Source organism: Varanus komodoensis, unplaced genomic scaffold (genome assembly GCF_004798865.1).
Source record: "Varanus komodoensis strain SLA01 unplaced genomic scaffold, ASM479886v1 scaffold10, whole genome shotgun sequence".
In the NCBI taxonomy this organism is placed as follows: Eukaryota; Metazoa; Chordata; class Lepidosauria; order Squamata; family Varanidae; genus Varanus; species Varanus komodoensis.
Genome location: NW_025335269.1, coordinates 35,687,062 through 35,711,516, shown reverse-complemented (window position 1 = coordinate 35,711,516; position 24,455 = coordinate 35,687,062). Strand labels below are relative to the sequence as shown.

The 24,455-nt window shown below is 40.4% G+C and overlaps 1 protein-coding gene across 1 annotated transcript in view; it reads left to right on the top strand.

The window, feature by feature from the left end:
- Window positions 1–24,455, top strand: part of SNTG2 (syntrophin gamma 2) — a 240,384-nt gene that overhangs the window by 184,209 nt on the left and 31,720 nt on the right. Inside the window, exons 12-13 of the mRNA XM_044419194.1 lie at window positions 3,303–3,419; window positions 20,560–20,631. Coding sequence (XP_044275129.1) covers window positions 3,303–3,419; window positions 20,560–20,631 — 189 coding nt within the window. The remainder of the gene's footprint in view (window positions 1–3,302; window positions 3,420–20,559; window positions 20,632–24,455) is intronic.

Sequence of the window (24,455 nt, the reverse complement as noted above, 5' to 3'; positions counted from 1 at the left end):
GCAGCCACCTGAGATTCCAAGGATAGCTCTGGGTCGAGGAGCACTCCCAGACTATGCGCCCTGTTCCCTTAGAGGGAGTGCAACCCCATCCAGAGCAGGCCGAGTATCACTCAGCTGGACGGATGATCCGCCTATCAAGAGTAAAGCCTCAATTTATCAGCTCTCATCCTGATAAATGACCAGGCACTCATTCAGAACTGTCACTGCCTCACCTGGATTAGATGAGAAGGAGAGGTAGAGCAGGTGTCATCCGCTTGCTGGTGACTGCTCTGCCCAGACCATTCAGATGACTTCTGCCAGAGGTTTCATGTAGATATTGCAGGGGGGATGATATGGAACCCTGTGGTACTCCATAGCATAATTACCATGCTGCACGGCCATAATCCCGAAGCAAAGCAGTACCTCCAGCTCCCAGCTTGACCAGGACTCTTGTCTGGCAGTGGTGGCACCATTTTGATGAGTGTGTGCAATACACTAGCACTGGAATGAATTCGGAAAAAAGAAAAGGGGCATATTTTGTTTTGTTTGTTTTATTCCCTGTTGCATGCCTGGCCAGTGCTGCGGCTGAGTCTGCATAGGCACAATGTGAGCACAGGGGCAGCAACATTTGCTAACTTGCTCACTCTTGAGGATGGAACAGCTGACCATCACTTGGGAGGGGAGGTGGGGAGGGACAGGCAGGCAGTTTCATCGATATCACAACCATACTGATACAGTCTTGCTTCTCCTCCTCCTCCTCCCCACCTTCCTCACACTTTTTTTTAATTTCTAATGGATACTGGCTTATGAGAACATATCATGCCAGGCCTCTTCCAACTGCATTGGCTGCCAGTTGGGCCCAAGTTTGGGCCCATTCTAACTGCTAGTATTAATATTCAGAGCCCTAAATGGCCTGGAGCCAGGTTATCTAAAGGAACGCCTTGTCCCATAAGCTACTACTACCTGGTCATCTTCAAGGTCCCTTTCCACCCCCCCCCCCAAAGGATGTAAGAAGGGTGACTACTAGAAGAATGACCTTTTCAGTTGTGTTTGTTACGGAATGAGCTCCCCAAAGTGGTGCCTATTCTGTATTCTTTTTCATGTCAGGTGAAAACCTTTTTATTTGCTGAAGATTGTAATAGTTAACTTTTTAACATTGGTTTTTAGTACTACATGTTATCAGTAGCACTGCTATACCTCTGGCTGATTTGGTTGCAAGTGCTGTGGTTTTATGGTTTGTTGTCCTGTTGTTTTATGTCTTTGTTTTTGTTGTTTTTAACTTTCATTAACCACCCAGAGAGCTTAAGCTACTGGACAGTATAAAAATGAAATAAATAAACAAACATTGTCTTGCTCTGGTGGATGCTCATTTCCATTTATCATTTCTGGGCTGGTAGGGGATAATTTTCCTGCAGTGGTGGGTCATTTTTCTTTGCACAATTAAAAAAATACTATTCCTACCAGAGTCCAATTCATTGAAAAATATTCCTATGGAGATGTGACTGAAGAAATAGGGTTTAGGGAATGTATTTAAATCTCTACTACTGTGTTGTGCAAAAATGTATTTGTGTTTCACCTGTGTGTGATTTGCAAACTGATCGATTATCGTGTTTGTGTGTGTGTGTTTATGTGTGTGATGAACAGATTATATACTTAATATAAATCCTCTTCAATTTAAACTGATCCGATAACTTCCTCCTATTCTTATTCTGATGCACATTGGCATTGATAAATTCCTTTTGTGTGCCAAGTGGTCCATGAAAGAAAGCTCTGCTAGAAATTGTTTTCTGTTATTACTCTGCACAACATTACCAGAGATCAGTTGTTGAACTGTTTGCAAATTTGGGACTGCTTTGGCCTCCATGTATTTGCTTTAACCAATGAATTACATTAAAGACCATGATTGGAATCCATTTGTATCAGGCATCTAAGTCACATTATAAACTTGGTCTTTAAAATCCCTTTTTTTCCCCTTTCCTTTTGGTGGTATAAATTAATGCCAAACATTCCTGGCTAAATTCCTCCTATTTACTAGACCAAACTTCAAAACAAAGCAAAACCCCCTTGTGATTTTAGAACCAAAACTCACTCTTGCAAGTATTACACTAATTGTCTGCTAACTTGACTTGCCTTTGTGTGAAATAGGTTTCTTACTTTCTCACCTCTTACTCTCTCATGCTTTTCTCTGCACTGTTACATACTCTGGATAAATTGGGGTGTTTTCCTAACTCACTTTTTAAAAAGCCAGCTCTCTGTTTATCCTGTGTATTTAGATGCTGTGATTATTTAACCCAAACTTTCTCATTCTCAGTTGCAGTCATTGACCCTAATTGTCTGCTTCCTCAGTTTGCCTGTATGTGAAATGGGTTTCTTCCTATCCCTTTGCTTTTGATTTCACTATGCAGGCTCTACCACAAATTGCTTTCTGTGTTTTGTTACTCTGGAGAAGTTTCTGGGAGGGGAGAGGTTGAACGTAATAACAAAAGGCTTGTATAAAAAAGCTTGTGAGATTGTGTAGCAAAATAGTTGTCCTTGACTCCACCTCTGGTGACCCCCTTTCCTCCTATGAGCAGGACTGGTTATGAGCCTACACTGGGTACAAAGCAGGACATGTTATATGTTGGATATTTCTTATTATCTCATTTTAAAATGTGAATGTTATAATTCAGAATGTCAAAGCAGTTGCCCCAAACAAATAATTCTGCATGAAATATAAACATGTTTAAGTAAGCAGCATTAAAATTTACCTGTATAAAGAAACAAGTGGCATATAAAGATAGGAAGCTGACTTAACACTGAGCCAAGCCATGGAGGCCTCTAGCCCAGCCCTGGCTTCTTTTTCTGGTAGCAGTTACCCATGGTTTTGTTCAGAAGTCTTTTCCAGTCCTACAGTTTGGAGAGTATAACCAGGATCTTCTGCGTGCAAAGCATGTGCTCCACCACTCTCCTATGGCATCTCCCAGAATTCATAGCCATTGCATATGAACATGCCCCCCCAAATTCATTCTGCTGTTACACTTTACGCAGATCTCATGGCTACAGGCCATGCACATGTCTTAAAATGAGTGTTTCTGTTACATACTGCTCAGCTGCTGTGCTGCAATTACTTTCAGCACTTGGCTTTAGGGACCCAGAGATGAACAATGCACATACAGGGAGTTTTCTTTAATAGAGAGTTTAGACAGCCTGCAAGTTTAAGACGGAAAGATTGTGTTTTCTTCTTTCAGTTATGAAAGCGATGCTGAGGATGAATGATGCTTATTATTATATGATACTGCTGGTAGACTGAGTTGAAATTAATTTTCAGAGATTTCATTCTGCAGGTGATACATATCGGGTGGGTGAATGAGAGGCTCCAGGGAGCAGACTTCCCACAGCTCTATAAATTCAAGTTCCTGGCACTGAAGGGTTCATCATTCTACATTTTCAGCACACCACCGGTAAGCAACTATTCTATGCGTGATTATTTTTGAAATCCCTTTTGTCAGAATAGAAGATGATCCTTTCTATCGGATAATGAAGCAAGGCAGAATTTACAAAAGAAACTTCACAATAACTCCTTCAGGCACCTTTAATCTTTCCCTCCTATGCATAAAATATCAAGATCCATGGGGTAAGGACTTTTCAAAGCTTTTATAATGGTGCGAGAGACTTCCTTGCGTTTCAGCTCAGTCTGAGGCCCTGGTGGCCTGATCTTAGGACCTAATGCACCATGACCTGACTGTTACAAGACTGATGTGTTAGTGTTGAACATAAGAATCCAGGAGTACATTCCAGAAGGCTTTTGAGTGTGTAGTAGGGCTTTTGAACTTTTTCTTCACCAACTCCATTGAATCTTCTCAAAAGGTTCTCAAAAGCAGTTAGTGTTAAAGGCAGTGCTTCTTTACCTTACAATATGAGAAACATTGGTGGGATGGATTTTACAATGTCAGCACAACAATATTTTGATTAGGGTAATGAAATACAAAAGGTTAATAGGTTGAGTGGAGGGGAACGCTAAAGTTTGACTTGTACAGGGGCTTTACAAGTCCTGTACCAATTATTTTACCTAACGTAAAATGGGGAATAAAAACCTCTCAGTGTGCAGTAGGAAAAAAATCAATATTTGAAATGTGGAACTGTCTGCTCCCACCACAGTCCCAAAAGCCCTGGTAACAAAATTGTCTTACGGACATACCAGTGAAAGTCCTGTTCAATTTTCTAAGTTAGGAGAAATAAGCAAACTATGTAAATTAACAGTTTATCAGAATATGCTTATACCACACATTTTGTGTTAATCGGCACAATTTTTCTGAACCTCCTAGCTGATTTCACTTAACTTTGAAACCTAAGAGTTGAAAGGCAGAGTGTGTTGTGGTGGCAGGAGGATGTACCTGGGTAAGTAACACAGAGCATCAATGCCAGCTTGTGTGGTGGGGGAGCTCCCAGGCAAGACACTCTCAGAGCTGCTTCTGTCACTGAGTCTACCTTCTCCCTGCACGGTCACCAGCTGCTGTTGTTCCTCATCCTTTTTCTTATCATTGCTACTGTTCACTTGCTGGGCAGGTAGCGAACCAGCAAGCAAGTAGGCAGGGGGCTGTATCTCTCTTCCTTCTTGCCATCATCATTCTCTGGGCCAGAGCAAGAGCGGTAAAGTGGAGGAGCAAGTCCAGGTGGCTTTTATCAGTGTTCCCTGCTGAGCTGTGGCTCCTGACACGTAGCTAACCATGCCTTCCCATAAGGCCAACTCTGTACAGCATGGTAGAAAAATGGTTTGGGCAGAAAAACCTAAGAGCAAGTCAGCCGTTCAATACTTTTCATGTTCTGTCTGAGTATTTCCAAATACACCTTTAAAATGATAAAAGCAAGAACTGTGCCAGATCTGCATCTGAAAGTGGAAATATGTGACAAACCAATTAATATGCAAATGGAAGCCCAGGAATATAAGCAATTGTAGGTTAATGCTGATCAAATGTGATCCAAGAAAAATGCTCTGGGTGTTTAGCTTAATTTTTTTCTCTGTCTACTCTATGACTGCATGTTACATAGAAGCATAATCTATAACAATTAAAAGCCAATCACTTGTTGTATACATTGTACAATGTATCAGTTAAACATTCTTTATTCCTATTTACACATAAGGGAAAAAACATGCATAGTTGCATCTCTGTTTACAAAGCAATTTCAACCTTTTCTTTTCTTTTTTGCATCCTGGCATTGACAGTATGCTAACTTGTGAAATAAAGAGCGTTGACAGCTAGTACTGCTCCTTATAAACAGATGTGCCCATCCAAATAAGCAATATTGTCACTGGCGCCAATTAGCACCACTAATCTGAAGCATGGTCAAAAAGAACAAACTGTTCTTCATTACATGGTAAAGGTACAAGTTCAATGAAGATGAAACATACATGATTATTACCATTATTTATTAGATTTATATCCTGCCTTTTTTCTCACAAAGATCTGAAAGTGGTTTATTTCATTCTCCTCCTCCTGTTCTCAATCTTATCCCCACAAACAACAACCCTATGAGGTAGGTTGGGCTGAGTGTCTGTGACTGGCCCAAAGTCTCCATTTGGTACTATGGCTGAGCAGGGACTAGAACCCAGATCGTCTGAGTCCCAGTTCTGCACTCATAAAACTAATAGAAGTTTATTTGACTTAATCTTTGTTAATGCCCTCTTATATACATTAATACTTTCATTAAACATTTCAGTTGTTAACTGTTAAGCAAGTTTGTTAAATATAAACCATCAAGATTTAAAGCAAAGCAGAGTAATATCTATAATATAAATTCCATATAGACAATGAAGAGTTTCCAAAGAGCATGTCTGAATTTGGTGATTGGGAATCAAACAGTGGACAGCTGCCTTTAACTGTCATTTGTACTTATGAGCTTCCCAGGCCATTTGACCACTGTTAAAGGCAAAAAGTCAAAGTAAAAATAGCATTAGGCATTGGTTCAGATCTTTATGGCAGTTGTTACCACCTCTGAGTTACAGTGTTAGGGCCAAAACTGTCATCAAAAAATTCTTGAGAGAAATGCCAAGGTACCTACGAAACTGGAACATCTATGGAATATTTCCTTGGAACCTTGAATCAAGATTGACATTTTGGTTAAATTTACGTTTGAAATTTGGATTTAAGTTTCTGATGCATCTTACATTATAATGTAAGATGTTACATATCAAAGGTGATGATACCTTGCTTTGCTTCTGCAAGGAAAGGGAGGAAGGAGGTAAAGAAAGAAACATATATATTTTGAAATGTGTATTTTCTTTCTTAACCATTATTTTGTTAAGTAGGACAAAATAGAAGCCTGGCTTCACTTCACAGTGTTTGTGTATGCATGTCACAAGTTAAATACAATACTGTTTCCACAACTAGCAATTCAGGACTTTTAAAGAACTTTTTAAAAAATCAAGTAGAAAATAGTTAAGCAAAATGGTTCAAGACATAACCTTTAATTATTCCATATAACTTGGTGAATTGAGCAAGAGCAACTATTCTCCAATAGCTAGTACACCCTCCAGTGAAAGGTATACATGAATCCATGTAGAGCTCTTTCATGGTATATAACCTGCACAAGTGTAAGAGCAATGAACAGATTTGACCTCTTGAACACAATTACACACTACGTAGCTTTGAATCTTCATATTTCTGTCTCTGCCATCAACAAACCATGCAGACACAAAGATTACTGTAAAGGTCAAACTTGGTTTGTTTTGGCCCAATCCTAAAAGTTGATAACACTGCCAAACAGGTTTTACGGGTATTTTCCTAATGCTTTAAAAGGTTTTCCTAAGCTCCATTTTCAAACTTTTTCTGATGCAATAGTTGTAATGTGGCCCTATATTCCAGAAAAAAAAAGTTTAGAATTGTCTCAGACTAGTTCAATGATTAAAATAAGGTAATTTTAATCACTCTTTTACACCAAGGAGCAGATCTATTTAAATCATAATTGTACAGTGCAGCTTTAGTCTGCAATGCCTAGGAATAAGTTTCACTGAAAACAATGGAACTGACTTCTGAGTAGACATGTAACGGTTCAAGTTTCCAATCTCTAGTCCCTATGATTCTTGAATAAGCAAGAATACTAACTGGTGGCTATCACAAAGCAGCTTCATTGGTAATTAAACAGAAATGTTATATCACCTTGGAGAATAATAAGCAATACTTTAAGACTTTCACTATAGGTATCTTTTGTACATTATATTATTTATATCTGTTTAGAGAGAGGCAAGAACTTGTGAAATTAATGCTTTCCACTTTACTCTCTCTCTCTATGCATACAAGGATACTATGAAGAACAAGTTAAATATTAAGCATCCACAAGCAAGATCTGCTAGTTACCCGACAAAACTGTATTTATTTAAAATATTTATATCCCATCTTCTATCCAATCAGGATCTCAGAACAGCTTGCATAAAAAAATAATGAATGAGCTCTAAAATTAAATGACTATTTATTTTAGATAACAGGGTCTATATATCCAACTTTCTCACATCATTGTGAAGTTCAGTATGTGTCCTATTGTCCTATATGAAAGCGGTTTCATATAGACGCTAAATAGCAAAGAGGATAGAATGGAGCCCTGTGGTACTCCATGGCATAGCTGCCATGGCACAGAGACATAGTCCCCCAGCACTACCTTCTGGAATCGACCATTGAGATAGGAGCGGAACCACTGCAAAGCAGTGCCTCCGACCCCCAGTCCCGCTAGCCTATCCAGAAGGATACCATGGTTGATGGTATCGAAAGCCGCCGAGAGGTCCAGAAGAACCAACAGGGATGCACTCCCCCTGTCCTTCTCCCTGCACAGGTCATCGTACAGGGCGACCAAGGCAGATTCAGTACTGTACCCGGGTCTGAAGCCGGACTGAAAAGGATCCAGATAATCAGTTTCATCCAAGAGTGCTTGGAGTTGTCCCGCCACCACTCGCCCCAACACCTTGCCCAGAAACGGGATGTTGGCCACAGGTCTATAGTTAGTGGCCATCTCTGGATCCAGTGACGCTTTCTTCAGGACCGGTCGTATTACCGCCTCCTTTAAAGGGGCAGGCACTCGACCCTCCCTCAGAGAAGCGTTAACCACTTCCAAGATCCAGGTCCCAATCCCGTGCTTGGAGTTATTTATTAACCAAGACGGGCAAGGATCCAATAGGCAAGTGGTGGGACGTACTCGTCCAAGCACCTTGTCCACATCATCGGGCCGCAATAATTGAAATTCCTCCAATAATTTTGGACCAGACGGTAGCATTGGCGTCTCCCCAGAGACTTCTGATTCATTAGTGGAGTCCCACTCATGACGAATCTGAGCGATTTTCTCCCTGAAATGCCTGGCAGAGTCGTCACAGCGGGCCTTTGAGGGTGGCATCGGATCTTCCTTAGACCCGGGCGAACCAGGCCTTGTACCACTCGAAAAAGCTCTGCCGGACGGCATTGTGAGGAGGCAATGGAAGCGGAAAAAAACTTCTTTTTCGCCGCCTTCACAGCCACAGCATAGGCCCGATAGTGGGCTCTCAGGTGTGTTCGATCAGATTCATCCCGTGATTTCCTCCACCTACGCTCTAGTTGTCTCCCAACCCGCTTCATCGCCCACAATTCAGGTGTATACCAAGGGGAAGAGCGGACTCTGCCCGGTGGGAGAGGACGCTTGGGAGCGATCATGTCCACAGCCCTGGTCATCTCTCCATTCCACAGTTCGACCAGAGCCTCGACAGGAGCACCAGTCTTGTCAGCCGGAAACTCCCCCAGGGCCTTCAGGAATCCATCCGGATCCATCCGGCTCCGGGGGCGGGCCCATACAATCGGGTCCGCACTCTTATAGAGGGAGAGGCCACTCTCGAGCACAAACCTCACCAGGAGGTGATCTGACCATGACAGGGGAGTCAAACATAAGTTCCTCACCCTCAGGTCATCCTCTTCCTGCCCCGTCGAGAAAACCAGGTCCAGAGTGTGTCCACGTTCATGGGTCGGGCCGATGACGTGTTGAGACAGGCATTTGTCTGAGGTCACCCATTGGTGGTGACCTGGTTGTCCAAACCTGGGATTATGGCTAAGTTTACTAATGAAATCCAAGTTTATGAATCTTTGTTTGGTTGCACTTAACTATACTCCTGATTTGGACATCACACAAAGTTATCCTGTCCAGGTTAGTTTACCTGCTCATGTAAAACAGAGAATGTGTGTGCATCAGCACACACAGTACCTGTTCACTTCCTAGTTTATAAGCCATAATGTTTGATTTCAAGTTATGTGTTTGATTGAGAGTCATGGATTTAGTGGGAAGCTGGAGAAATCTGCAATGAGTTTAAATGAGCTTGGCCTTACACTGGTACCTTGGCCCAAGAACTTAATCCATTCCACAACTCTGGTCACAACCCAAATTGGTTGTGAGCCAAGTCAAATTTCCCTATAAGGTTCAATGTAAATAAAGTTAATCTGTTCTGTAACCATTTTCAATCCGAAAAAATTGAAACAAAATGATAGAGAACAACTAAGTAACAAAGAACAACAAAGATTGTGCCCCCCGAAGCACTATTGCAGCCACCTCCCCCCCAAGCACAACTGCGATCATGCCCGTCTTCCCTGCACAACCGTGACTGCAATCACGGCCCCCCCCCCCCCCCCCGAGCATGATCATGGCCATCTCCCCCCAGAGAAGATGGGAGCAATCACAATTGTCACCCGATGTGGAGTTTGCAACCTGAGGCAACATTTTTCTGAAATTTCTGTTCATGACCCGATTTGGTCATGAACTGAGGCGTTCGTGAGCCAAGGTACCACTGTATATGGATCTGAGCCACAAGATTCCACAATGGACCAGCTTTCACAGAGTTGCACAGATATGATGGAAACTGTGAGCAAATTTAATCATACCAAAGCATAAAAGGCCCTGCTATAGTTTTTATTAATTAATTAATTAAGACATTTTTATGCCGCCCCATTCGCCGAAGCCTCAGGGCAGCTTTTGAAAGAATGAAAATGTTGACTTGATTGGGGGAGGGGGAATTTGCACTTTCCCCCCATTTTTGTCATTGTTTGACCACTCTGTGCAAATTGGTTAATGTGACATAGCACAAACAGAACAACATTCTCCTGTTCTTGTCATAGGGCAGACATGAAACAAAATATATCTGAAAGCCCACAAAAGTGAAACAGATTAACAAAATCCATATATCCTTACGATTTTAAGAGAATACGAATGTTGACTGCTTTAACCTGAGATTTCATTCAATCAAGGTTTTTTTAAAGGATATATATATATGTATAAATAACTCAATAAAAATAAAGCACTCTGATTTAACTATAATAAAACCTAATTGTAAAAACACATTGTTTTTATTTATACAAATTCTATGCCAGGCAACATATTTATTCTCCCATTGAAGTTGCCAAATAATATTAGCTTCCAGTCTGGAATAAGTATAATAATTTTATATGAGCATTACCTGATAGGATGATTATACAAAGAAGAACCATGCATTTAAATTACCCTTAAATCTCTTGTTTTCAAATCAGGTTATAGGGTCCCTGACATTAATTTTTAAAAACGTAATGGTGACTAAGCTTTTCTGAAAGAGAGATTACCCATTATTATAAAACTTTCTCTAGAATGACTAGTAGTAGGATTTGGGTTAAATCAGACACAAACACACACAAATCAGTATGAAACCAACATACAGACAGTGAAAAAAGAAGAAAATCATAAAATCATAATTCTCATTTTACTTATGTTATATTGTAGTGTTTCCCCACTGTCCTATATCCGGTGTGGGCGACATGTTGCCTGCAAGATGATGTCCTACAACACCACGGCACCACCAAATTGCTGCCGAATTTTGGCAGAGCACAGCAGGAGTTTTTTTAAAGGAAGCATTTTCACTTTAAAGCAAAGTGAGCAGTGAGCGCATACATTCTTTTATTGTACAATTACGCTCTTCTGAGGCTTCCCAGATTCTGCTTGTGATGGATCCTGGGGGCAGAAATTGCTCGCCCCAAGCCTCCAAAGTTGCCCACACTTGTTCTGTATGTGAAATTATGGGCTTGGAGCCAGAGAAGCACTGATGGAAATCGGTTGCCAGAAGGTGACTCTGTAATTCCTCCTCATGCCTGTAACTCTTTTATACCCCCCTCAAAAAGCTTCTTATGCAGGTCAGGGGATCCTCTTGAATGGATGGAGTGTGACTCAGGTGACTGAGGGGAAAACCAGAAACAATTGGATACATCCAAGCCATGTTACTTATAGTTGATTCACAAGTGCATATGTAGCCCTTCCTTTCAACACTATTGCTTTATGTATCAAATGCATATCCTGTTACTAGCCAATTCAACTCTCTTAGTAGAATTAGTTAAAATATTGCATTGGATAAAATACTGTTAAATAGAAATCTGTGGCTGTCAAAATGAAACAGCACCAAAGCAGTAGAAGCAGCAGGTGGGCATTCAAACATGGCTCCAGTGGCATTGATGGGTGCTATATGTGTAAATAAGCCATTCAGGTCTAATGTGCTATCTTCAGAGCTTCAGCTCTGAAGCCATGCTTTTCAGGTCAGTCCAGTGATAACTTTCAAAGCTACATTCTGGCCTGTACAGTTGCAGATTAATTCAGAAAACCACGTCTGAGTGAATGCGTGCAAAAGTGAATTTAGACTGGTAATAAACTAATTTGTCAGTCCCTGATCACATTGCCATTCACCCTCTGCCTTTTCTGCTTCTCCCACCAGCCAACTATGGAAAGCACAACTGGCCGATAAATGCACTTAAAGAGATGCAGTGCAGCTGATGCAGACTATTTCTACAGGTGCCCCAAACCATATGGGAGGGATTGCTCCCTGTAAAAAAATGAGACAATAGAAATGGACACCATTTACTAGCATAGCTACTTAATTGGCCTGGCCTTACATTCATGGCATTATCCCACTTATCCATTGCATTTTTTAAATGTTAAAAAGATAACATAGACTATAATAATTGTTAAAATTAATGTGAAAGACCTGGAGAAGCATGCCATAGATACAAATCAAGTTTTCTCACCAATTTTTCATAATTTCATTCTTTCAAACTTGGTAATGCCTCCCTTTTGAAAGAATATCTTTAGCATTTACTAATTGTAATTTTTTCATTTTTTTCTACAGAAGAACTCACAATCATGTGTGCAATATTATCATATTTCATATAATGAATTGTCATACCATAAGCAAATGTGACATTTTGATTGCTATGCTTGCATTTTAAAGGTTCTGTTTTACTCATATTTCTTTTTTGCTATAAAACATCATGAGCACCCCAGCAGGAGATCTGTTTTAAATAAGACTTTGTTGCACTGTTAATTTTGCTTCAAAAAAGACCTACATACTAAATGATTCATGAGACAATGGGGTTATCTTCAGTCATGCAAATCCTTGTACAGGGCCTTAGTCCACTTAAGTAATATTAAACTTCTGATCCAGAGATTTGTGTGTGCTTATGAATGCATTTATTATGGGCTTTTTCCTGGCTACATCTGTGCATGGCAGAAGGTGGGGGGAGGGATAAGGCACAAGCCTCATCTCCACCTTTGCAGACATAATGTAAGACTGAAACCCTGTTACTGAAAGTCTCTCATGAATACCAAGTCCAAACTTCAAGCCACACTTCCATCAGTCTTTACTAAGCTTCAGTTTTGTAGGATAGGTAGATGGGAGACACCAATGTGAATTTTTGTTATGCTGTTAGATTGTTTGACAGAGAAAATTTAAAAAATCATTGCCAGAGGTATACAGTCTCTCTTTTCTCAGCTGAGCAGCTATGGGATTTGAACCTGCAACTCCACAAATACAGTGGTACCTCGGCTCACGATCACCTCAGTTCACGACTAAATCGGGTCACAAACAAACATTTCATAAAATTTTGACTCAGGTCATGAACTTCAAATTGGGTCTTTCCTGCAGGAGCGTGCCCGTGGTTGTGCTTGTTTATCCTGCAGGAGCGCAACCGCGATCTCAGCCATCTTCCTGCCCCCAGCATGATCGTGCCCATCTCTCCCCCCCAGTGTGCCCGCGTTCATGCTTGTCTCTCCCCCCCAGCGTGCCCGCGATCGCGCCTGTCTTCCCCCCGAGCACGCCCGCAGTCGCATCCGTCTCTCCCCCCATAGCATGCCGGGATGACAGGCACGTGCAGGGATGTGAGGCGCAATCAAGTCGTGCTGGGGGGGCGGGGAGATGACCGCGCTTGTGCTCAGGGTGGAGGGGGAGATGGCTGCGATCTTTGTGGTTCTTTGTCACTTTGCTTTACATTTTTCTGATTTAAAAAAATGTTACAGAACATTTACATTGAACTTTATGGGGAAATTTAACTTGGCTCATGACCAATTTGGATCACAACTAGAGTCCTGGAATTGATTAAGTTCGTGAGCCAAGGTACCACTGTATAATAAGAGCACTAGACTAAAAGCCTATGCTACATGACAGACAAATGGAAGACCCTCCAAAGGACTATCAGTATCCTAAGCTTTTATAGGAGGACAGTGATACAGAATTTTTGCTTGGCAAAAGGAATAATGCTGTGTTTTTCAGGATCTAGCATGCTGTTTTGGAAAAGTCTACTTTCTACCTACTTCAGTTTGTTTAAACAGAAATCTGGAAAAACATTTTAAAAGTAAAGTATTTCCACATTCAGCCCCTGACAACCTGATTTGAACAGCCTTGTCTAAAGTACACCCTTCTAGTTTCTTCTTATGACAGTGGAACAAGGACTGAAACCAGTGCTAGAAGCTGAACAGAGAAGTTATTATTCCAAAAGCGAGAAATTAATGCAAAACTGCTCCACCTTTCTATCCCCAGAGTTGGACTGTTCTTGAAGAAGGCTCTTAGACAGAAATATCCCCAAATAATACTGGATTATGGATGCCCCCCCCCACTGCTGTGGAAAGTGAATTCATTCTCCAGCCTCGCCCTGGGTGTAGATCCCCTACTTTTAATTCTTGAAGCTGTTCCCTCCTGTATTCTGCTGGGGCCTCTGGGTTTGTCTTGTCTTCTTGAGTTCTTTTCCCAGGCTACGGTGATCACCTGACCTTTTCAGATTTATCAGAGGTACACCCATATGACAGTTACCTGGTCATAGCCTACAGCGGTACACCATGCATTTGACTACCACTAGTGTTATGTTTCTGGATACCTCTCCCTAAATCCATCTCCTCCTCCTAATTTCAAGGTAGAAGAATTCTCTTCGCACCTGTCTGTGCATAAACACAATTATATTGTGCTGAAAATTGGGGGTGGGGGTTCTGGAAAAAAGTGCACCAGCGTAGAACATGCAGGGAACTACATGTCAAAGGAGCCCTTCTTGCCAAGATCAGCACATTCATGGATGCTGAATTATAGGACAAAGCCAAGTATCAGCACTGTCAATCTTGATGGGTTAAAACATTTTTAAAAGCTAATCTATTATTCAAGAATTGTATGAAGACTTCAGCAAAAAACACTCAATGGAAGGGAAAGACTTAAGCCCTTGATCACAATGGTTCTTTATAGCAAAACTGACATATCAGAAAGCTTTCATCTATCTGCTTGAATTGTATAGTCTTTGTTAGGTTTGGTTCTTATCCCGGAAAGCTGTCCTGCTATGAGTGCACTTGCAGAGCACTGCTATTGCAGAGGGCTCCATTTTGTAGAATATGAATAATGGGTTTTATTTGTTTGATCATTTTAGTCTTTTTCTAATAGGAGCAACAATTTCTAATATGAGCTGTCCCTTTCTAGAAACAAGCGTTTCTGCTCATTCAGGCTGCCCCCCAAAGCACAATGTCCCCATTTCTGCCATTCCTCTTGTGCATAGAAGTGGCAGGTTTGACCATGTATAGACCAAAATTGGCAGCAAACAAATGAACTTTATTGGACGGTGTCTTTAGAAAGTAATCCCGTAGTCCTTGGAAGGGTACTGCAGGGAGCATAGGTTTGTAGGGATTTCCTGTCTGAGGCTATAAACTTGAAAAGGAAAATCAAAACGGACATTTTCCCTTTCCACCTATCAGTCGTCTCTGTGGTGGCTTTCTCTCTGAGTCAGAACTTCAGTGGTGGTGGTAGGGTGTGGGCCTTCTTCGACTGTGCCTGTGGGTTGAGGGGGACTGCAGCCACACAGGAGAACATTTAGACTAGCCTAGAAAACTATACCACAGTACCAAAAATGTTAATTCTTAGTAATAGTTTTTTTGCCTAAAGTTTAGCCTTAATAGTATATGACAGTTGGTTTTTTTAGTATTTTGAGTTTGAAATTCATATCTGATACCACAGTAAAATTCATCGGAAATGAATGGCTTGGGATAAAATGGCTTGGAGTAGCAAGATGTGACTAACATGACATATAATTTAACCCTACATTTGCAGACACAGAAGTTTCATTGAGCTGAAACTTTGCACTATTATAAATGTGTTAAATGGTACAGCCTTGATATCTACTTTCTCTTGATTAATTTTCTTGCAGTGATGCAAATGTAATGAAGACTTTAAGGCTGTAAATTTTTAATTTTCTCAGAATCTGTTGACAAAAGATGAATTCAAGCAATAAAGCTGGCTGAAGAAAACTAGCAACCTCATGTTTTCTACTTTGTCTAATTCCTGCAACTAGTGGGGAAATTAAATTATTTTTGCAAGGTTTATTTAGCATTCTGATCAGCAACTTTTAAAATCAGTTTGAAAACAACTTTGGTGAAATATTATTAATTTCAACTAGCATTGTCCTGTGAGGGTTATATTTATTTATTATATTCATATCCTCCCATTTTTCGCTATAAGATAGGATGGGCTAAGAGTTTGTGACTGGTTTATGACTCAGCTCCGTGGTTCCGTGGGGACTAGTACCCAGATTTCTAAGTTCTAGTACTGTACTCTTCAACTACCTATCAAGCTGACTTCTAGAAAGTGTAATGTTGTGGGATTGTGATTTATTGTGATGTTCGGAGTCCAGAGTCTGACAAGTTTAGAGAAATCAGGATTTGTTCTGCCTTAGGGGAGGTGGTTAAAAATATGACAGACCTCATCAATGGCATCAAAGATGTCCCTGTTGGAATTAAGTAGCTTTTCAAGACTTGGGCAGGTGTAGGCCATGGTAATTAGTTTGCAACTATGGTTACTCAGGAGGCTAATTAGGGACTGAAAATTATGATTTTGTCTTGTTGCTGGCAAGGTCTTTTGAGCTATTGTCCTCTAGACTCCATCATGTTAAATAAAACAGCAAACAAATGTGACTGCATAATATTCCAATAAGCTATTACTAGACTTTCCTAGTTCTAACTCAATGTAATTATGTTTACTTTTAGAGAATTTCAAATTTGAAGGTAATTAAAGAATTTTGGGGTGGGACTGCTTATAATGTAGTTCCAACAGTTTGCAAATGTATACATCAACAGGGCAAAGAAGGCAAAGCTCAAGTTAAAAATAATAGAAATAATACCACAGATGCAATTATATATAATAGGTTAGATCCAAACTTAGAACATACTTAGAATAGAAACACTGAAATCAAAAGTTTGGCTCCTTTGGAGCATTACTGTCAGGGAACAGAATGAGATGATCTTCCCCCTCTCATCCTGCGGTCCCCTAAGTCCCCTCCTTCTTGAACAGTGGCTTTGGTGCCATGTTGTGGTACTGAATGTTGCAGAAGGATGAAGAATTGCCAATGCTGTCTTTCTTCCACCAGCAGGAACACAAATCCTGCCAGTGCAAAAGCAGCTGCATCCAGTGTATAGTCACTGTTGCCAGTGGGTCTATTCTAAGTCTGTATCCAGTGCATTACTGAGACAGTGATGAACTGTTGCTGAAAAACCAGGTGTCCTGCGATAGTGATATGTGAGCAATCTGTTTTGGGCATGCAAATCCATTGGATTCTCTGGGTGCAACTCCCTGGACTCTGGCCTGCTTTCTCACAACTGCTAGTCTGCCCTCCTAGTGAGTATGTTGAGCATTTGCATGGGAGCCTGCCAGGAATTGGGCCTATGCAAACAATACACAAGCAGTGTTCTTCTATGGACCTGACTATGCACCTTTGCTTGTGCTGTGCATAATACAGAAGAAGGTTTATGGTTGTGCAACCAAAGTTCTGTGAGCATTTCTGGACTTCTTGGCTTGCTTTGCAAGATGGGGTCAAGCATGAAAAGAGTCTGTGAACTGAAGAGGGATGCATTCCAGGGAGCTCCATTGCAACACTGTCCAATGGTATACTGGTGGCCCTGGTCTTGATTTTTTCTTCTTTTCCTCTTTGGAAAGTACTGTGCCTGCACATCATCAGTGATTATGTGGTAGTTCAGTGAAGGCCAGAATTCCTTAGCTTTCTGCCAGCATAACTTGTGCCAACATAGGACAGCCTTAACGCCGGTCTTTAACTGGTGTGTTTCATGTGCAGTGAATAAATTGTGAGTGTCTGCACCAATTTGGACAGTCAGCATTCATTAGAGTAGGCACCCAACCAACCTACCGATAGTAGCCACCAGTAACACATACTACTGAGAAGTGAATTACTTTATCACAAAGATGGGTACTTCTGGCTCATAAGTCAAATTTATTGTAGCTGGTTCACACAGCCTCTGCCGACACCTTTCCTTGAAGCACTACTGCTCAGAAAGAAGAATGGACCACAAGACAGTTCAACTTCATTTCTCCATCCCTTTATCAATGTAAGGGATGGGATAAAGAAATGGGAATCAATTTCTACTTTGCTCCACCCCTAAGTGGAGAACCTCAAGGATGAGTGAAGTTGGTGCCTTTGTGGGATTTGCTCCTTCAGAGTTGGGAAAAGGTCACAAAGAGTGAAGATGGCTCCCATGCCTGGTGTGAGCATTCTTACCATGTGAAACTTGTACACAACCTTGTAACACAAACTACCCTACATCCCTGCTGCTGCCACCAGTACCAACCCAGAAAGCCCACCACCTCCTCAGGCAGGAACTAGTCTCATTCAGCTGGTGAGAGGTGTCAGAAATCCAGTCGCCACTTTAAAAAGTTTCCACACTCCTGCTTAGTCAGGTTACTCTAACGCAAACAGTTTTTGATTGAACAGTGGTTGAACTAGATGATCTTGGCAGTCTGTTCCAGTTCTGTGATTCAAATTGGGAAAATATTACATGCCCTGGATACTCAAGTGGTTCAGGAAAACCACTTGCTACCTGTGTATGGCAGGTATGTGTGAAGTGTGACACCTATCACTCTATCTGGAACCTTAGTCTAGAAGGTTTCTCTGAGGGCCACTACTGGAAGAGTTCTTTCAATTTCAGTGGATGATGGGTGTGATTGGGAAGACAGATGAATCAGAGGTCTCCTGGACTATTCTGTCCTGAGCCTGGGGTAAATTCTGCCTTCTTTCACCCTGCACAATTCCCAAGTAGACGACAAGAAGACAAGAGTATCAAAATGTTGTAGAACTCTTGGAAAAAATCTACAATGCTAAATAAATCATACACAGAGGCTTAAAGAACACAAAACACTTTCAGCTATTTGTGTTACAACATATAAAACATTAAAGTTTGAGAAATTAAATTTATAACTGTGTTAAAATTTGGGGAAAAGGACTGACAGTTTGGTTTAAGAACACCCCTTCTTAAGGGATACTACAAAGTTTGCTGTACCTTTTATCCATGCAAGTTCTTCTCAAAGTTTCTGCTTTATGGAAAACATTGGTGGCAAACCTAATTGGGATTAAAGTGGTATTTGGCAGATAATATAGGAAATGATCTATTTCCTCCAGTGTGCAAAAATATGCCAATAGTCACATGCAGGAAACAGTAAAAATATTTGTATTTGGACACACAAAATGAACAATTGTATCTTTAACATTTTACATTAGTAAAGAAGAATTATTGTACATTTACCATGAAATATTATGCATGGATGCTCAGGAGTCCCACCAAGTTCAATAGGGTTTGCTCCCAGGTATATATGGGTAGTGTTGCACATTCCTCTTAAAAATTTATAGTTGACTAGAAATATAATGCTCCCTCACTCTCTCTTTTCCTCTCTTTCTCTGTGTGCTTGAGATTCCAACTACCAGTGCCTTGGGTAATATTTTATAGTTAAAACTGGTGTGACAGCTCTAAGGAAGAAGATGGCAAATACCGTCAATTTCCTTTTTAGCTAACTTCTCTTTGTATTGTGTTTTGCTGCTTGAAAGCCCGTAAAATGTCACTCATGTTCTAATGATGACCTTGAACACTGGGATACACAGACAAGTTTCAATATAGTTTTGAGTATTGTAGTATTTTCTTTGAAACATTCAGCATAGACTGGGTGCCCTTTGTGATCTATCATCCCCAACCATCTTTCCTGGAGGGAAAAAAACATGGGCGGCTGCAAGAGAATAAAAGAAATAAAAGTAATCCTAAATAGAATGGATGAAAGTGAGGGTTCCTAAGCTTTAGAGATAAAGGAAGGTCACTAGTACCCATTTCGGGTCTGGCACCAAGAGCTGAAAAGGAAAAAGACAGTTTACACAAAGCAAGAAAAAAAAAAAAGATTAGTTGGAGGCTAGCAGTATACTCATCTGGTGGAATGAAAGCATTTGGATTAAAGTCCATGCTGCTCCTTTCAACCAAACTGAGTGAAACATAGCATTCCAGTTTTGTTGAGTAGTTGATTGCTCTGCATAATAGTAGTACTAAGACAAATAAGTGTGCTTGCTTCTTTTTCTTTTGAAGTAGTACAGCTATTTCTAGCCTCTCAACAAGTCTATCACACCCAGGACACATTTTTGAATCAGTAATAATGGTCAGATTATATTTAGTTGAGGAAACAGGGTTTTTTGAAGGGGAGTGGCCTTTTGCTCCCTAGCACAATGGCAGCACTTATGTTTTCCCTTGATTCTCCGTTTTGTCGAAGGAATTAGGATTACTGTGTAATTTGTTTTAATTCCATTGCCTGAAAAGTCAATTAACTGGGGTCATGATATTTTTCCCCAAAGATTTTTTCAGGAAGTCGAAATTGAATTGCTCAAAATATTTGCGCAACTTTGAAGAACTGTGTATCTCTAGCACAATTTAATTTGGCCAACCTGAAATTTCTGAAAGTGAGTTTCATTTCATTCTGTGTAGATATTCCAAGGCTTTTTTCTTTTTAATTGCAAAGTACAGTCTATTTTAAAAACTGGAAGTCTGCAAGCGGGCTCAACTGACATGAGTCAGTGCCAGTGCAAAATTGACATAATGTACTCTGGAGAAAACCCAATTAATGTTCACCCCACTATCAAATTCCTGACATGTTCCTAGATATGTGTAATTAATAATACATTTGTAATGCCTAGATTCCACTACTACCCTTAGCATTACATTCACTCTCTGATAGCATAACGTTTTGCTTCCACACGGTGGCTAGGGTAAGGATAGTCTTGCAATAGAGGGAATAACTTATGCAAATAATAGTTGTTCTCATGTTGGCGGTTTTAAAAAAAGCAACATGTAATTTCATCTGTGGCTAGACAGAATGAGCGCACAGCTTTCAATTAATTAAGCAAACAGAAATTTAAAATGTAAAAATTTTAAAACAAAGTTTATGAAATGGCAAGATAATACTTTTTGTTGGGCAAAATTTATTTAACAAAATATTTCTAATACTATTTTATTTTGGCATTACAGGTAAGCACATTAGACTGGGCACAAGCTGAAAAAATCTATAACCTCTGTGAGGTTCTATTTAAAGTTCACAAGGTAGGTCTAATGTAAGTTATAGATGACATCTCTCTAGCATTTGTCCAACATTAAAATTGAATTAAAGATGCATTCTGATAATGTTGATCAGAAGCTAGCTGGCAGAAATTTTATCAATACTATAAAACTAGTTCTTGACAATGAACTACCGTGATTATCTACATTGAAGCTCTTGACACTTTCTGGACCAGTTAAGACGATTCTTATCTCCATTCCATTTCCTTTATACAATGACAGAGTCTCATGCCCCTTCCAGTGCCACCCACCTGGTTTATTTGTCTGTACCTCAGTGTTAGATTGCATGCTTTGAATACATAAGATGCAGATTTTGTTCTGGCATTTTCTGTGAGAAAGCTCTTGGGCATGGGTCCTCAAACTACCGTCTGTGGGCCGAGTCCGGCCCGCCATGCCCATTTATCCGGCCCAGTTCAGAGATTTTGGACTCGCCGTGCGTGCGCATGTACAGGTGCGCAGTGAGGTGACAGGTTGCTCGCGCAGAAATGCTTTTGGACTCTCTCAGAAAATGATTTCTGCACAAGAAAGCTGGCGCCATGTCGTGTGCATGCCCAGCTGCGGCTTGCTCGCACAGAGATTGTTTTGGACTCGCTGGGAGAAAACGATCTCCACGCGAGCAAGCCGCTGCCTCACTCCACGTGTCCCCCACTCCCGCTTTACCACGTGCACCCTCACCAGCCCGTGTTCCCCGCCAGCACCGCCTTGGTGGCCCGCGCCCACTGCCAGCACCTTTCAACTGACCCCCTGTTGAAAAAGTTTGAGAACTCCTGATCTTGGGTATCAGGGCTTATGGTAACCTGGAGGGTGAATGCCAGTCAGAGTAAACACTACAAAATAAATACTAACAATAGACTACTGTCACTACAACAACTGAATACAATATTCATGTATAAAATTCAATGTATGATTAGTTCAAGTGATACACAGACAAAATCCTCAAATTAACCATCCTATGACCTGGGGTTTCCATGCTTTGAATTTTGTGAAAGCTTTAGATTCAAAATGCACATTAAAGGTGTAGCTAACAGTATGACTTTCTCCTTTTATACTATAGAGTAAGTGCTGAGGGCTAATCTAGATTAGGACCCTAGCATGGGGGCAATGTAATTTTAACCCACCCTCCTACCAGTGTGGTCCCAAGTCTGGACTAGGGGACTCAGATCTGCAACTTATATTGCTTACAGGTATTGGTAACTCATCTGCCCAACTTGTTTAAATATTATGAAATGCCTTCCAGTGGAGTTTGCTGAAGAAGTTGCCCATTTTTCAAAGTATTTCTCAAGGTTTCTTATTTCCTTGATATTTCTGCAAGGTTAATTTCAAGAACAAGCCAAATTAAAACTAAATGCTGTCACTGAATTGGGGCAGGGGGGAGTTTGTTGGTGAGTGGGTGAGAACTGGAAATAAACTGCCCAAGATTCAAGCCTTTATGTTCTTGACATTTTAATAAATGAACTCTTAATTGTCAGTCTGGATGAATACATTAACTGAAACACAAAAGCATCAGTGTATGGCTAGCCTCTGTTCTGTTGACACTTTCAGTATAAATGGTAATGAAGAAAACTTAGAGCAAATTAATTAAGTTGGACTAAACTTAATTTTCAAAATAGATTAAAGCTCCACTATTGGAAATTCGAAGGCTCCAATACCTTTGCAGAAAATGTTCCTCTGAACTCTTTGTACAGGTTGGTTTCTACTAGACGACTTGTCATCTCTTCACTTAGGAATTATTTTTCCATGTTTAATGGATGCATTGTGATTTATTGTCTCAGTCCACTTTTGTGTGGGACAACATGTGTTTCCTACCCAACCTAACTCATGACAATTCATTCCAAGAAAGTCTCTCCAGAGAGGCTTACTTAGCACCTACATTGTGGTCTCTTTGGAACCAGGTAAATACTTTTTATTTTCCCAAGCTTTTTAGCCCTTTTGTTTTTGTTTTAACTGTGTTCCAGCATTTTTAGATCTTTATGCACCTGCTGTTTTTCTTCTGGGTTTCTACTTTGGTTTATTCTGTTTTTAACTTGCAATTTTATATTATACTTGATAAATTATTGCATTTTATGATTTTAAACTTTATCTTGTAAACTGCCCAGAGATCTTCTGTTATTGGCTGGTATAGAAATAAAGTTAAGAACTGATAAATAAAAATAACAAAGATTTACACTAGTCAAGCTGCAACACTAAACATACAGAGTACAATCCTATGTGGCTGCCTGTTAATTGGGAAGGTGGAGGAGTACAGAGGTATGGATTGCCTAAATGCTTTTCCCCAGAGGGAGGGCTGAGGCACTGGCTGGATTTTGTGAAAGATGGCCAGTTCACAACATTTTAAGTCACCCATCTAGATTCCAAGCAGGTCTAACCCTGCTTAGTTTCCAGGATTAGGTGGGATCAGGCACTTCAGGCTATATGGAATCATATTGTTATGATTTGTTCTTGAAATCTTTATCAATAAGCATCATAACAAACATCAGGAAATATAACCAGTCTTTTCTCCACTTTTTTATTCCCACTCATTATTTTTCATAATCTTCCCATTTTTCATAATTCTTGAGGCCAAGTCCTTTAAATAGGGAACATATGCTTCATGAATATAGATTTATTCATGTATTCTGTTTTTTCTTTTTCTTGCCCATAAAGGCTCCAGTGGCAGCTAGCAATAAATGAAAACAAATATAAAATCCAATATAAACTGTTATGACATTAAAACAATAAAAATAAAACCAAGCAGACCAACCCAGTAAACAGAAACATCAGTAGACTCAGCCCTGTGCCCCTCAAAACAGAAAAGTATTGTGGTCTTTCTGAATAAACTCAGTGACTAGCCAGCTGGACCTCTGCAACTTATCTGTTTAGGACATTCTGCACACATACAGAAGCAAGTCTCTGTGTGCTCATCCCATTCTTTAAGTCAGCAAATGGACCCAAATGTATTCTTTTACAGCGAGCTTGAAACTTGTTTATTGGCTGTGAGAGAGAGAGAGAGAGAGAGAGAATAGAAACTAGAATTCAGAAAAGAAAAACAGTCCTTTTCACTGCCACAGATCTTATGTCCAGAAGTCTGGCACTTGGAGAAGTTGTGGAACTGCTCCTTGATGTATCTTGGACCCAGGGGTTTAAAAGTTAAAAACATTGTTCTGCATTCAGTTTAGAAACTGCCACAACCAGTGCTAGGTTCTGAACACAGGGATACTCTCATCAATAGCAACAAAAAGACACCACACATACAGCAGGTGGTACAGTGCAGTCTTTTGCCTACTATGCTAAATGAACATTTAGGAAACAAACTTAAAATATCTATCCACTGTCTTGGCGTTACTAGCACTGCGTTAAAACAAAGTACTGTTTCTCAGTGCCAATTTACATATCAATCCACAGTAGATTCTGCCACTCCTCACCTATGAAATTTCAGTGTAATAATCATGCAATGAATTATGTTGTACTACTCTCTCTCATGAGTATGTACCTGTGTGCCAACATAGTGCCTTTTTTACAGAACGACGCAAAGGTGATATCTTTCATTGCTAAGAAACCAAGAATTAATCACAATGCATATTCATAAGACTATAAATGGACTAGCTTTATGTATTTATTTAAGGGACTGCTATTATGCACAATCCAGTGGGGTACTTACATCCCCTGAAGTTCTTTTATGCCCTGCTGGTTCCCTTGTGCAAGTAGGATCCATCACTTATGTAACCAGTATTTAGTATTCTCTAGGGGAAGTCCTGAAACAAGCAGAAAAGCCTCCATCCAGAAATGAGCATTTCCATTTATATTGGGTTGCCTTGGGAGTGCACTATTGC